This window comes from Phacochoerus africanus, chromosome 15, assembly GCF_016906955.1.
Source record: "Phacochoerus africanus isolate WHEZ1 chromosome 15, ROS_Pafr_v1, whole genome shotgun sequence".
Lineage (NCBI taxonomy): Eukaryota > Metazoa > Chordata > Mammalia > Artiodactyla > Suidae > Phacochoerus > Phacochoerus africanus.
In genome coordinates, this window is record NC_062558.1 from 32143783 (window position 1) to 32158736 (window position 14954).

The 14954-nt window shown below is 47.7% G+C and overlaps 1 protein-coding gene across 7 annotated transcripts in view; it reads right to left on the reverse strand.

Annotated features, from left to right (window-relative positions):
• HVCN1 (hydrogen voltage gated channel 1) overlaps window positions 1–14676 on the reverse strand; it is a 35835-nt gene extending 21159 nt beyond the window's left edge. The window contains exons 1-3 of one of the 7 annotated variants that reach the window (XM_047759763.1): window positions 14551–14676; window positions 13554–13637; window positions 8411–8450 (exon numbers count right to left, since the gene is read on the reverse strand). In XM_047759763.1, coding sequence (XP_047615719.1) covers window positions 8411–8431 — 21 coding nt within the window. In that variant the 5' untranslated portion in view covers window positions 8432–8450; window positions 13554–13637; window positions 14551–14676. The other 6 variants (XM_047759761.1, XM_047759762.1, XM_047759767.1 and 3 more) reach the window with 6 other exon arrangements.
• Between the last annotated feature and the right edge of the window lie 278 nt (window positions 14677–14954).

Here is a 14954-nt window from a genome sequence, read left to right on the forward strand (position 1 = left end):
TTAGGAGGGAAATGAGGAAGTTGCTTTCATCTTTTGAAAAAATATTTGAGTTTCCAATGTGCCAGGTATGGGGGCAAAGGTCAGCCTTAAATCGGTTTCCATCAAATTTTTAAATATCCTTATTGTTTGATCTGACAAGGGACTTACACTATGAACACACTCAGGTATGTGACACTCAGGTATGGTATTCAGTGCAGTCCAACAGCCCCAGACTAGAAACACCCTCAAGGCCATGGTTACATACACTGTGGTAGAGCCACACTATGGAATACTACACAGCTGTTAAGGATGCAGAAAGCCAGCATAACTGCACATGCTGACATAGAATATCTACAGTCAAGTGAAAAACCAGCACATTACAGACCAGAATGTATAATTCCATTTTTGTTAAAAACAAAATCAACAACCCAAACCAAATGGTTACCTCTGTGAAGGGATAGGGATTGGGTTGGAAGATGACTTTTCTTTTTCTACGAGGTTTAACCATAAGAAATAGCCATTTTTGGAGTGAGTGAGATCTAACCTGCAGAGAATGAAGCATTTGAGGTAGGAGGGAAAGAGGGATACACTTATATACCCAATGTATACATAACTGGAATCTCTGAATCAGAAAGCCAAGACAATGAAACAGAGTAGTTCAAGATATAATTCAAGAAAACTTTCCTGAAATTAGACTTTAAAAAAAATTTTTGCAGGTCAAAATTGGTAGAAAGTGACAATTTCATGCACTTCAACCTAATATATACCTGTTTGTTGTTTTAATTTCTTACACTGAGAACTTGTTCAGGTATGGTTTTCAAAAACAAAGAGACATAAGCGGTAAAGCTGGAACATGAACGCAAGTCTACTGGTTTTGTTTTTCCTGAGATGCTCTGTCAGTGAGGGGAAAACATGGCACAAAAGCTGATTTTTTTTCTTTTTTTCTTATTAGGGCCACACCTGTGGCACATGGAAGTTCTCGAGCGAGGGGTTGAATTGGAACTGTAGCTGCTGGCCTCCACCACAGCCACAGCAACTTGGGATCTGAGCCGCATCTGAGATCTCTGCTGCAGCTTGGGGCAACACCAGATTCTTAACCCACTGAGTGGGGCCAGGGACTGAACCCACATACTCATGGTTACTTAGTTGGGTTCTTAAACCACTGAGCTGTAACAGGAACTCCAAAATCTGATTTTTTTTTAAAGCAAGAAGAATGATGCAATCTTCCCTCCCTGAGCAGAGGAAAGTGAGCACTTGCAACATGACTATCACCACCACCCAGCAGACAGTCCATGGACTCGCACCTGGGTCTCTTGTCTTCTGGTCCAGGGGGGGTCTTATGACACACTCAGACAGGGTCAGAGAAGTTGTCTCCAATCCCTGCCTTCTCTTCCCTCCCCATAGCCCACCTGTCACTAAGCCCTATGGATTTTAGCCTCCAAATGACCCTTGAATCCATCACCTACTTCGCCCCATCTTCCGCAACCTCCCTGAGCCACCTTTTACCTGGAGGATGTACCAGCTCCTCACTGTTCTCCCCATCACTCTTACATTCTCATCAGCAGCCTGAGAGCACTTCTCTAAACCTAATCATGTCTCTCCCTGTGCAGAAAAAGCCTGAGGCTGTTGCCCTTTGAATGGTCTGCTTGGCCCCTGGCTGGCACCTGTGAGCTTGGATTTCTGGAGGGTTCCCACCTGGTAAGAACAGCTCGCTGTGCCCAGACTGTTTGTAAAGACAATGTGCCTTATGTTGAATACTTGCTTTCCTCTGGGTTGTCAGGAATTTTAGGAGACTGGAAGGTACCCATGTGACCAGCCCCCAAATGAAAATCTGGGTCTCGGAGTTCCCGCTGTGGCTCAGTGGTTAACGAATCCAACTAGGAACCATGAGGTTGCGGGTTCAATCTTTGGCCTTGCTCAGTGGGTTAAGAATCCAGGATTGCCATGAGCTGTGGTGTAGGTTGTGGACGTGGCTCAGATTCTGAGTTGCTGTAGCTGTGGCTTAGGCTGGTGGCTACAGCTCCGATTAGACCCCTGGCCTGGGAACCTCCATAGGCTGCAGGAGAGGCCCTAGAAAAGGCAAAAAGACAAAACAAAAACAAATAAACAAAAAAACCTGGGTCTCTAAGAAGTTCTCCTAGTAGACAACATTTCACATGTGTTTCACAACTTGCTCCTGGAGGAATTAAGCAAGTCCTATGTGACTCTGCTGGAAACACACTCTGGAGGCCTGGTTTCCCCTGAACTTCACCTCATGCACCTTTTCCCTTTGCTGATTTTTCTGTAAAAATCTTAGCCATGAGTAGCACTGTGTGCTGAGTCCTTTGAGGCCTCCCAGTGAATTGCTGAACCTGGGGTGTGCTTGGGGACCCCTCATGCACTCCATTATTTAAAATTCTTCTTTGGCTTCCCACTGCTCTTAAAAAAACAGACCCAAGTGCCTTCCAGAGACCCACCCCCATTCTGCACACTGTGGCCTCTGTCTGCCTATGCAATCTTACCTGTCACCAGTTTCTCTGCTCTGGCCACACTGTCTCCACTCAGCCCTTCTCACTCAACAGGTTCCTTCCACCACAGGGCCTTTGCACTTGTGGTTTCCTCTGTCTGGAATGCCCACTCCTCTTCTACCTTGTCATTTTTCTTTTCCTCTTTCAGGAATCTCCCTAGAGCATCCCAGCTCCAGGAAGCTGACCGTGTACCTCCCCTTTTGCACTCATGCATGGCCCACACTCCTCCCAGCGGAGACAGATCCACCTGCTTGCGTAGCAGAGTCTGTTGCCTCCTCCACTCCCCTATCAGGGCAGAGAATAGGTGGGTGGGTGGGTGGGTTCCAGCTCATGCCACATCCTCTGCAACCTTTGCTCCTGGAAGACTGCAGGTTCCCATTCAACATCTGGAGGGTAGAATGAATCCCTCGAGCAAATCTCTCCCCCTGGGGAGGTCTCATGCACCCCAGGGGCTCACAAACTCTAGCCCCGCCCACCCCCCAGCCCCCAGGGATTTGTGTTCTGAGGAATGCCTATTTTTAAAATCAGGGAAGTCTTTAAATAAGCGTAGCAGCTTTTCCTTCCCTAGGGTGGGGAGGAAGTTTGAGGTTCACAAAAATAACCACCGCCATGGCTGATCAGCTCTGTAGAGGAGGGAGGTTGCTTATAGCCTAAGGAGCCTGACTGGCAGCCCAGGTTCTCCCAGAGAGGCAGTCTCCAGCTTTTCTCTCCTTCTCCTGTAGGGTTTAAATCCCTCCTGCCATGATGGCAAGAGGGATCATGAGGCAGAGACAATGCGAGAAATAATATTTAAGGTAGTGCAAACTGTAGAGCTTATAGCTAGCCCCAGAGCACCTGCCATTTTTCAAGCTTTGTGCAAATGTCCTTTCTAACACATGGCAACAACTCCATGGTGGGGTGGGGGTAGGGGACCTGAATCCTCTGCATTCACAGGTAAGGAACCTGGGAACAGAGAGGCCAAGCAACTTGCTCCAGGTCACACAGCCTGTGAGAAGCAGAGCTCAGATTCCAAACTAGGTTTGGTGGTCCAGAGCCCCCTCCTCCCACTACACAAATGACCTCTTCCACCACTGCCCTGGACCCGGCTCACTGCTGTGAAGGCTAACACTCAGTGGGGAGTTCAGTTTTCTGAGTGTTACTCAGAAAGAAACCTATTTTATACCCTGGATCTTAGTACACACTGACATATATATGATCTATAACAAACACTAAAGATCATACGTGAGAGACTTGTGTTTTCCACTTTATTCTATTTCTCAAAAGGCTGACTGCAGCCCATTAGTGCGTTTCAGGAGTCATCAACGGGCTGATGTGGAAAGACATGGGTATGGTGGGGAGGGAGAGGATGATGGTCAGAGAGGAGATAATCCTGCCTGAAGTCTGTGATTCGCTCATGCTAACTGGAAAGCATAAATCATGCTGCTATTTGTGTTATGAAAGCATAGAAAGAAAAAAAGATATAGTTACCCAGCTAGAAATTAGGACCTATCACCAGTATGACTGAGTCATCTGGGCCACCCCCTTCCTCCAATACTTTAGTGATGCTTCAGCCATGGAAAAGACAGGATAAATAAGAGTTCAGGGATCCCCTCTTTCCTGCCGCCACTGTGATGCAGTCCTTGGAAGGAGGCCTTGATTAGCCATGGTTTAACCAATGGCTCTCAGCCCTGGTTGCACAATGGAACTACCTGGAAGCTTTAAAAAACAAAACAAAACAAAGCAAAAAAAAACAAAAAACAAAAAACAAAAAAAACCCCAGTGTCTGTGTCCCAGGCCTCAGGATTGTGATTCAGTTGGTCTGGGGGTGGCCCGGGTGTTGAGATCTCCAATACGCAGCCAAGGTCAAGAACCACCATCATGAATGGGTTAAGAAGATATGGTCCATATACTCAATGGAATACTACTTAGCCATAAAAGAGAACAAAATAATGCCATTTGCAGCAACATGGATGGAACTAGAGACTGTCATATTAAGTGAAGTAAGAAAGAGAAAGACAGATAGCATATTATATCACTTACATGTGGAATCTAAAATATGGTACAGATGAACCTATCTACAGAACAGAAACAAACTCCCAGACATAGAGAACAGACTTGTGGTTGCCAAGGAGGAAGGGGAGGGAGTGGGATGGACGGGGAGTTTGGGGTTAGTAGATGCAAACTAGTCTATCTAGAATGGATAAGCACTGAGGTCCTATGTACAGCACAGGGAACTATATCTAATCACTTGTGACAGAATATGATAGAATATGAGAAAAAGAATGTGTATATATATGTATGACTGGGTCACTTTGCTGTACAGCAGAAATTGAAAGAACACTGTATGTCGTCTATAATAAAAAAAATTTTTTTTTTAAAGAACCAACATTGTAAATGAACCCGGAGCCTGCAAACACCTTGTGAGAAAAGTACCAAAGTGCCACAAGGATTTCTAAGCACACCTGGCAACTAAGTTCCCCCATGTGGCTGGTGACATGCAATCACCTGATGAGGACAGGTCAGCTGACAGGTTGAAAAGCCAATTTATCCTTATAATGGCGTCAACAGTTCCTGTGTTTCAAATGTTTGCTATAGCCCGGCCCCCTATTAAGTGCTTTCATGCACTATCTTGTTTAATCCTCATTGCTCCCATTTTATAGAAGAGGAAAGCAGAGGCTCAGAGAGGTGGGAATGGGCAGGGAGGGACTCTGAGGAAGGCAGGGGTCCAGAGCTTTCTGGGGCCTCTCAGCAGAGCCTGCTATAGCAAATCAGGTCTGAACCCCACCAACTTCTCTTACAGCACAGCTGTTTTCCTGCCTCAAAGTAGAGGAGCTGGATAATTAAATCCTATTAAAGCATTTTTTAAAAAACATAATTAACTCCACCAGGGTAAATTATTAAAAGGAACTTGTTCTTTGAATCACTAAGAGGCTTATTTGCTACAAGTAGTCCTGGCACAACCTTCCCCAGCTCCCCAGCAGTGCCGCTGGGGCCACCCCTTGTACTGGCCCCCAGAGACTCCTGAGGTGTGTCCTTGGTTCTGCATGCCAACACTCTGCTTTTCCCAAGGTTTGCATGACCTCACACCTGCCACTCGTCCTGGCAGCCAGACCTGCCAATGCTCCTGGAGCCCCAAACTTTTTTTTTTTAATTGTCTTTTATCTTTTTAGGGCCACACCCGAGGCATATGGAGGTTCCCAGCCTAGGGGTCTAATCAGAGCAGTAGCTGCCGGCCTACACCACAGCCATAGCAACTCCAGAGCCAAGCCACATCTGCGACTTACACCACAGCTCACGGCAATGCCGAATCCTTAACCCACTGATCGAGGCCAGGGATTGAACCTGAAACCTCATGGTTCCTAGTCAGATTTGTTTCTGCTGTGCCACTCCTAGACCCCCAACTTTATCTGCTATCATTCACCCTAATGAGCAGACATTTTTCCCAGATCAATTTCTCTCAGTATTACTATGAAACCATGAGCAAAAGGAAATCAACTCATAATAATCCCAACACACCAAATTTATCTATCTACTCATCTCTCTTTTACAATTATAGTAAAAAACTACAGACAATGCTGTATCTTATTTTTTCCCCACTAATTATATACATTTGAATTATGCCTTTTTTAAAATGATTTTTATTTTTTCCATTATAGTTGGTTTAGAATTATGCTTTTTTTTTTTTTTTTGTCTTTTTGCCATTTTCTTGGGCCGCTCTCATGGCATATGGAGGTTCCCAGGCTAGGGGTTGAATCAGAGCCATAGTCACCGGCCTACGCCACAGCCACAGCAAAGTGGAATCCGAGCCGCATCTGCAACCTACACCACAGCTCACGGCAACACCGGATCCTTAACCCACTGAGCAAGGCCAGGGATCGAACCCGCAACCTCATGCTTCCTAGTCGGATTCGTTAACCACTGAGCCACTATGGAAACTCCTAGATTTATGCTTTTTAATGGCCAAGAATTTTACCAAGGAGTCGATGCCTTTTTTTTTTTTTTTTTTTAATTTTATGGCCACATCTCTGGCATATGGAAGTTCGTGGGCCAGGGATCAACCCAGGCCTCCACAGACACCCAAACAAGCGCAGTCAGATTCTTAACCCAATGTGCCACAGCAGGAACTCCTCGTTCATTTTTAGTACCTTGTCACCAATTCTAGGGCCACATTTTCTCACATTTTAAAATTTCTGAAATCTGTCTTACAACTGACCATTGTCAGTGTTGTGACACATTATATCACAGTAAATGGCAGCACTTTTTCTTTATAGCACATAAAATAATGGTGTATCTACAATCAATGGCATCTTACATGCTAAGAAATGCATAAATTTGTGTTTCTGGATTGTGCCGTAAATTATACTTTTTCTGTTGTTTTTTTCCTTTTTTGGCCACACCTGTGGCATATGGAAATTCCTACACAAGGGATCGAATCCAAGCCGCAGCCACAACCTATGCTACAGCTGCGGCAACTCTGGATCCTTTAACCCAGTGCTCCAGGCCAGGGAATTAACCCTCATTGCCACAGAGACAACATCGGATCTTTAACCTGCTGTGCCACAGCGGGAACTCCTACTTTTCCCTTTTTATGGGTTGTTTCCTTTCCCATAACTGAAATGACCAGGTTTGACTAGGACCGTTTTCGTGATTCCTGATACACCCTGGCAAGTTTTTTTCCAGTACAGTCATGTGGGTTGATCCAGCCCCTTGTGAGATGTAGGAGTGAGCCGGTTTCACCACAGCATAACAACCAGTGAGCACTTCCACTTGTGCTTTTTTGGTTTGCCTGATAGGAAGCTATAAATGAAGGAAACTACTCCATCTGCCTTTCTGTGAGTATTAATGGTAACTGGAACTCACAGACCCCTGTTCCTGGGTGGCAGGCACTAAGCTTCCCATATCTTATCAGGAACTGTCACAACTCTACATGGTGGGGATTGTCATCCCTCTGCTGGAAAGGCCATCATATTTCATTAATGTAAAGACGAACATTTCTCCATGTTTCAACATTTCTGAAATCAGATTGTGGGCATGTTGTGTCACTGGCCTCTTTCCCCTCCCACACTGTAGACAGCTGTAAATCAGAAATACGCTGACAAAGAAATAGCAACAACAACAACAACAACAAAAAGAAATACGCTGACAATGAAAGGGGCCAGCAATCTGGTGAAATGCCGAGATCACCACCACCATCATCATCATCATTCCAGGGTCCTGCTGACTCATACTTGCTTCTCGGACTCTGCCCCCACCACTCTGCTGCTACCCCGAGCTCCTGGCACTGCCCTCACAGCTCTGCCTGGCCAGGCCCCCAGAACCTCCAGGTGAACAGCTGGAATGAAAACCAACACTTCCTCTCCACCAAGTCCCACTCTTCACAACCAGTGTCTCCCCAGATCTTACAAACCTGCACCCTAGATACATACCAAGGACCAAATGCATGAGTCCTGCTCGGGATGGCCACAGAATGCAGAGCATTTGCTCTGGAATCTGGCCAGGTTGAAATCCCTTTCGCCACTTCCTAGCTGTGTGATCTTGAGCAAGTAGCTTTACTTCTTTGTGCCTGGTGGTTGGGAGAAGTATTGGCCTAGCATTCTGAAACCATTGTCTCCTCAACTGCTCCCGAGCTTTTAGGAACTGCGGCGGGGCGGGGGGGTGGGGAGTAACTTTACCCCATTTTCCAGACAAGGTAACTGAGGCTCAGGGAGGTCAAGGGCCTGGCCAGATGACTGGGGGCCATTAAAAAATGCAAAGCTGGGCTTTGAATGATCTGTTTCCGATTATCAAGCTATCTTGAATCCTTCAAAGATTTTACCTTTGTGACTTTAAACACTTTGGTACTGCAGGAACACCCTGAACAGATGTTTTCCTCTACCCTGTTAGAATTCTATCTTCTCAAGGCTGGGGGATCCCTTAACACTGCTAGTCCACCAGAACCAATTTACCTTTTCATCCCAGGTGGCCATTTTCCTGTCGTCTCTGGGTCTGGAAAATAAGAAAACACTTGTCCAGATCTGCCATCCCACAACAGTTTCTTACAAATTATTTTTAACTTGCTTAAGTAGTAAATGATAAAGCTCAAAGCATATAGAGGATATATATTCTCAGGATATACTCAAAAGAGCTGAAAACAGGCTTTGAAACAAATACATGTACATGAATCTGATAGCCAAGTGGAAACAACTCATGTCCATTAATGTATGAGTGGATAAACATCCATACAATGGAATAAAAAGAAATGAAATACATATGGAATTCCTGGGCCAGGTATCAGATCCAAGCCACAGTTGTGACCTAAGCCACAGCTGTGGCAATGCCAGATCCTTTTAGTCCACTGCACTGGGCCAGGGATCGAACCTGAATCCCAGAGCTCGCAAGACACCGCCGATCTTGTTGCGCCACTGTGGGAACTTCAGAAATTAAATACTTTTGTATTACATATACAAATATCCAATTATTATGCTGTACACTGAAATGAATCTTCTATGTCAATTGTTCAATGAAAAAGATATGAAGTATTGATACAAACTACAACATAAATGAACCTCTAAAATATTATGCTAGTGAAGGAGGCCGGTCACAAAATGTCACATATTACATGGTTCCATTGATGTGTAATATCCAGAATATGCAAATCTGTGCAGAGAGAGAGCAGACTGGTGGCCCAGGCACTGGGGGGAGGGGGACAGGGAGGCACTGGCTAAAGGGACAGGGTTTCCTTTTGAGGTGATAAAGATGTTCCAAGACTAGATAGAGGTAGTGGCTATACCACATCAGTAATGTATTATATGACACTGAATCGCTCGGTTTAAAAGTTAATTAAAGGAGGAGTTCCCGTCGTGGCTCAGTGGTTAACGAATCCGACTAGGAACCATGAGATTGCGGGTTTGTTCCCTGGCCTCCCTCAGTGGGTTAAGGATCCGGTGTTGCTGTGAGCTGTGGTGTAGGTTGCAGGTGAGTCTCGGATGCCACGTTGCTGTGGTTCTGGCGTAGGCCGGTGGCTACAGCTCCGATTTGACCCCTAGCTTGGGACTCTCCATATGCCGTGGGAGCAGCCTAAGAAATGGCAAAAGGACAAAAAAAAAAAAAAGTCAATTAAAGGAGTTCTCACGGTGGCTCAGCAGGTAAGAACCCAACTAGTATCCATGAGGATATGGGTTCAACCCCTGGCCTTGCTCACTGGGTTAAGGATCCAGCGTTGCTACAAGCTGTGACATAGGTCTCAGATGCGGCTCAGGTCAGGTGTTGCTGTGGCTGTGGCATAGGCCTGCAGCTGCAGCTCCAGTTAGACCCCTGGCCTGGGGAACTTCCATATGCCACAGGTGCAACTCTAAAAAAAGAAAGATAAAGGTAATTTAAGAAAAGTTAACTTGGAAGTTCCCATTGTGGCTCAGCAGTAACAAACTCAACTAGTATCCTTGAGGACTGGAGTTTGATCCCTGGCCTCCCTCAGTGGGTTAAGGATCTGGTGTTGCTGTGCGCTGCAGTGTAGTTTGCAGATGTGGCTCAGATCTGGCATTGCTGTGGCTGTGGTGTAGGTTGGCAGCTACAGCTCTGATCCAACCCCTAGCCTGGGAACTTCCATATGCTGCGGGTGCAGACCTAAAAATACAAAAAAAAAAAAAAGTTAACTTTATGTTATGTGAATTTCACTCCAATTACAAAGAACCAGACAGGCATATGCTATTGTTGAGATTGCTCTGGAAAGCGGCAGAGAATCTAAATGTCTACCCACAGGGGTCTGGTTGAGTCAGTTCAGATACAGCTGAGCACTGAGAGATGCCAGGGCTGCTAAATCCCCTGAGCATGAGCAAGGATGTGAATCCTATCCTAAGCCCCCATCACAGAGCACAGTGTGTACAGCATGCTCCCATCTATGTAAAAAAACTGTACATGCATTTTTAAAAAGTCTGTAAGGATATGGCCAAACTCTTCACAGTGGTAATTGTTGGAGAAAATGGGAGTGATTTGAGGATGGGGTGGGTGTTTTCTTGTTCTTGGCTTCTGAAAAGTCTCAACTTTTATAATGACTGTGTGTTACTTCTGAAAACTTATTTTTAACATAGGCGACATATGTAGTAAAAATTTTAAATAAGATAAAGAGATATACTACAACGAGTCTTCTTTCTACTCCTGGTCTTCCCAGAAACAGCCTCTCCTACCAGTTTCCCACGTAGCCTTCAGGGATAGTCTATGTCCTCCCAAATTTATTCTTTCTTTTTTTCCTCCTTCAATGAACGTGAGCCCTCACACTGCTCTCAACCTTGTTACTTCCCTTTAGAGTGTGGTAGGCTGTATAAAGGAACTTTGCAGGTGTGGTTAAGGATGCCAAGATAGGGGGTGGGCCAGGTGGGCACAGTGTAATCAGAAGGGTCTTGGCAAGCAGATCAAGAGAATCAGAAGAATAGGATATATGACTACAGAAACAGACTGGAGTCAGAGATCTGAAGATGTTATGCTGTCTTGATAGATGTTATGCTGATCTTGAGGATGGGGGGATGATCAAAAAAATGAGGGCAGCCTCTAGAAGCTGGTAAAGGCAAGGAAAGAGATTCTCTCCTCGAGGCTCCAGAAGCAATACAGCCCTGCCAAAACCGTGATCTTGGCGTGCCAAGACTGACTTGGGCATGTGACTTCTGGAACTGTAAGGTGATAAATTTATGTTGTTTTAAGCCACCAGATTTGGGGTCATTTGTTACAGCAGCCATGGGAGGCTAATACCATATCCCAGAGATCATCCTACAGCAGTGCGTTCAAGATCAAGTGCACCCTTTGGAATGACTGCACAGGATTCCCCTGAGGGAATGTGTGTAGTCCCATTGGTGATCAACACTTACATTGCTTCCCATCTTTTGCTGCCCCAATGTTCCAATGAAGAACCTTATATAACATGTTTTACTTTTCTAATTTAAAAAATATACCACTTTGAAAAAAAAATTCACAAAGGCTTTAAGACAAAAAGTTCTCTCTCCACAGTACCATGCTCAGGGCACAAGGGACTCTCATCAGAGTTTCTTGCTGGTTGACTGGCAGAGCAGCTTCTGCTACCAGTAGAGTTCACCTGGGTGTGTTCCTGTTCTGGTCCCTGGGGGCCCTTACCCTGCTCTCATGAGATGGGCTCAGGTGGAGCCACCACCACAAGTGAAGGTGAAGGGAAAAATTAAAGTGCCCTGGAGATTTCCTTCCTCCACAAGACAGGAAACAGAACTAGCACATGCATAGAGAAACACCCAGATTCACTAATTTAAGCAACGGAAAATTTAAACCTGCCATGACCTCCTCATTAAACTAGACAAAACAAAAATGAAAAAAAAAAAAAACCCTAATGCTTGCGGGGCTGTAGGAAAACCTGCACACATCGCTGGGGATAATTTTTTTAAACAGCCATCTGGTAATAAGTGGCATGTGCCTTTAGGATGATCATACCCTTGATATGAACACATCAGTTTGGGACCTATAACTCAAAAAAAAAAAAAAAAAATTTGAAGGCAAAAAAAAAAAAAAAGTGCCATTTGGACCACAATGTTTAAAGCAAAGTTGGATATTATGGCTAGAACCTGGAAAGAGCCTATAAGCCTCACTTTAGGGAAAAGCTGAGGAAGGCAGTGGGAGAAATGGCAATTCTGAGGTCTATGTAGAAATGTAAAAAGACTGCTGTTAAGCAATGAGAAGCACAACTCTGATGATTGTGCACAATGCTTGCAACTGCACAAAATTATCAGATTTTTACTCTGTGCAAGGCATGGTGCTGAGTTCTGGAGACTCCAAAGTGAAGAGGCAAGAAGAAGGTCTGGACCCTGGTAGGGTGACATTTTATCCAGGAAACACACAAGCAAGATAACATCACCCAGGGCTGAAGCCTGGAAGGAAAAACAGTAATGCAGTAGAAGGCTGGCAAGAGTTGGCTCCTGAAGGTGGAGTGGGGTGGGGCAGTGGTGGTCAGTGGTCAGGGAAGGCTTCTGGGTAGGTGACTTTTGCAGTGGTCTCTGAATTGCAAGGAGGTAGATCACAAGAAGATGGCAGGGAAGAGGGTTCCCAGGAGAAGGAAGTGCACAGGCCCTGAGAGTGCAGAGAATTTAGTCCAGATTAGAAGGAGGAGCTCAGTGTGGCTGCAGTGAGCAGTGGGATGAGAAGGGACACACAAGAATCAGGAACCAATCAGGGCCTGGCTGTGTAGAGAGCTTGGTGGACAGTGCTGAAGATCTGGGGGATTGAGCTGGGGATGCAGAGGAGTGACGAGATTCAGAATATGCCCAGGGGTAGAACTTGCTGCCCGAGACATGGGGGACACGGAGAGGAGCAGGTATTGGAGCTAGAATACACTAGGTTTCCTCCTTCTTGCTAAACCATTGGTGGGGGAGGGCCTTGAGGCTGCAGGGTAATTCTGGAATTATGCAAGCCTCAGCCCAAGGATTTTCAAAACCCTACCCTATCAGGCTTCCCCTCCAAGTCAGAGAGGGAGGTGTTGCCACCCTCAGCCTTGATCTTACTCAAGAAGCTTCCAGCTGCTGGTGGGGCTGTCAGAAATACCGCAGATCTCAGATAATGCTGACTGACCAGAGGTTGAAGGACAGAGAAGTGCTTTCAGTTGCAGAAGGAGGTTGAGGAGGGCATAGCTTGGGCCAGGCACTGGGCTAAGCCTTTACATCCACCATCTCATTTAATCCCAGCAATCCTGTGAGGCAGGTATCATGCTTAACCCCGAGGTTAAGGATAAGCAAAGGAAACAGAGGAGGAAACTGAGGCACGGAGAATGGAAGCTCTACAGCTAAGTTGGCAGGAGCCCCTTGAGCCCAGCAGGGGTGCTGGGTACAGACCTGGGAGTTCCTGGCCTGAGGCTGCACTGCTGTCCCCTCTCTGTTCCTGGAGTTTAACCTGGCCCCCACCCACTGTTCTTGTTCCTTGGCACCTCTTACCCAGGCTAAGGCTTTGGTACCCTGGAGGTTCCTCCTGCAGGGATGAGCAGGCTGGCTCACCTCAGCCTCCTCCCCTACTTCCAGCACTGCCTTCTCCCTGCGGTTCCCCCAGGGGTGCAGGATGGGGCAGGGCAGGCTTGATGAATGAGCGCAGAAAGGGGGTCACACCCACCTGGGCGAGTTCTGGCTCTGCCTCCTTAGGGCTGTGTGTGTGACCCCAGCGAGTAGCTTGGGCTCTGAGTCTTGGTTTCTTCACCTGTAAGAGGGAGAAGAGGATGGTACCTACCTCACCTGTTGCGGCTGCTACACAGCGTGGGATGAAGTGAAACCTGGGCCAGGTAAGCACGCCATGCAAAAGGGTAGTTCTTATCAACACCCCCGTTTTAGAGGGGGAAAGAAGAGGGGGGTTCCCCCATCAGGCTCAGTGCGAGCTGTCTCCTGCCCACCCTCTCCGCTGGACTCTAGTGCCCCTGGGCCAGGCAGGGGGCCCCAGGCTATCACCGCCCGCCAGCGTGGGCCCAAGCTGGGATACGCTGGAGCCAAGGACAACCGGGGCCGCCTGGGATCCGGGGTGCCCGGCAGGCTCCGGCTGGGAGCACTCGGAGAAGGGCAGCGCGCCCCAGACCGGCCCCGGAGCACTTACCCTGCGCCCGGCCCGCCCGCGGCCACCGCAGCAACTGCGAGCTGGGCGCCCGCCCCGCCGCCCCGCCCGCCACTTCCTCCCGCCCCCTCCCGGCCGGCCGCCCTCTAACTCGGTCGGCGACTGATCTCGGGCTCTGGCTCGTGTCTCGACCCCTTGCCCTCGTTGCTGCTTGTCTGTCAGTCTGCCTGTTGATCTCTGGCTTCCCCCGACCCGGCCCCCTCCCGCTCCGCAGGCCCCAGCCTGAACTGGACCTCCAGCAGTCGGGCAGATGGACAAAGGTCTCACGGGTGGAACCAATCGCGAATCACGAGAATCCGGGCTCAGGCGACCCTAAGGGAAGGGGTTGGAGGAGGGAACCACTTCCTTCCTCCAAGGGGATGTATTGGCGGCGGGTCCACCCTCCTCCCCACCACATACTGGGACCGCAGGGCTGGCTCCTGATCCCCGCAACCCCCATCCCTGCCACCCCCGACCCCCACCCCCGGCCAACTCCTGATGATTTCAGGGTGGCCCTGGGTGACCTTACTTGTCTTCTGAACAGTATCTGCACGCAGAGGGTGGAGGATGGGCAGAAGGCCTTAAAGGGGTGGCCAGCATGGAAGCTGTGAGGATGCCCCAGAGTGGGGTGGGGGATGAGATGAAGAGGGGCTGCCCCGCTGCAGGGCTGGTGTTGGCACAAGGGAGGAGCCTTCCTGCCCGGAGGTGGAGCACACCCTTGCTCAGCCCCTAGGCCCAGCGGTAATGTCCCTTCTCCTGTGGGCCCTCCCTTGCCCAGGCGTCCCCAGCATTCTGTCTATGCCTTATTTCTGGCACTGTTCACACTGGAATCAGTTATTCCGTTAGCCTCCATCTTCCCCGAAAGACAATTCGAACCAGGCTTCCAAGGGCAGAAGCCATCTCTTTCTACACACCTCCTGCTTCTTCCGGTTT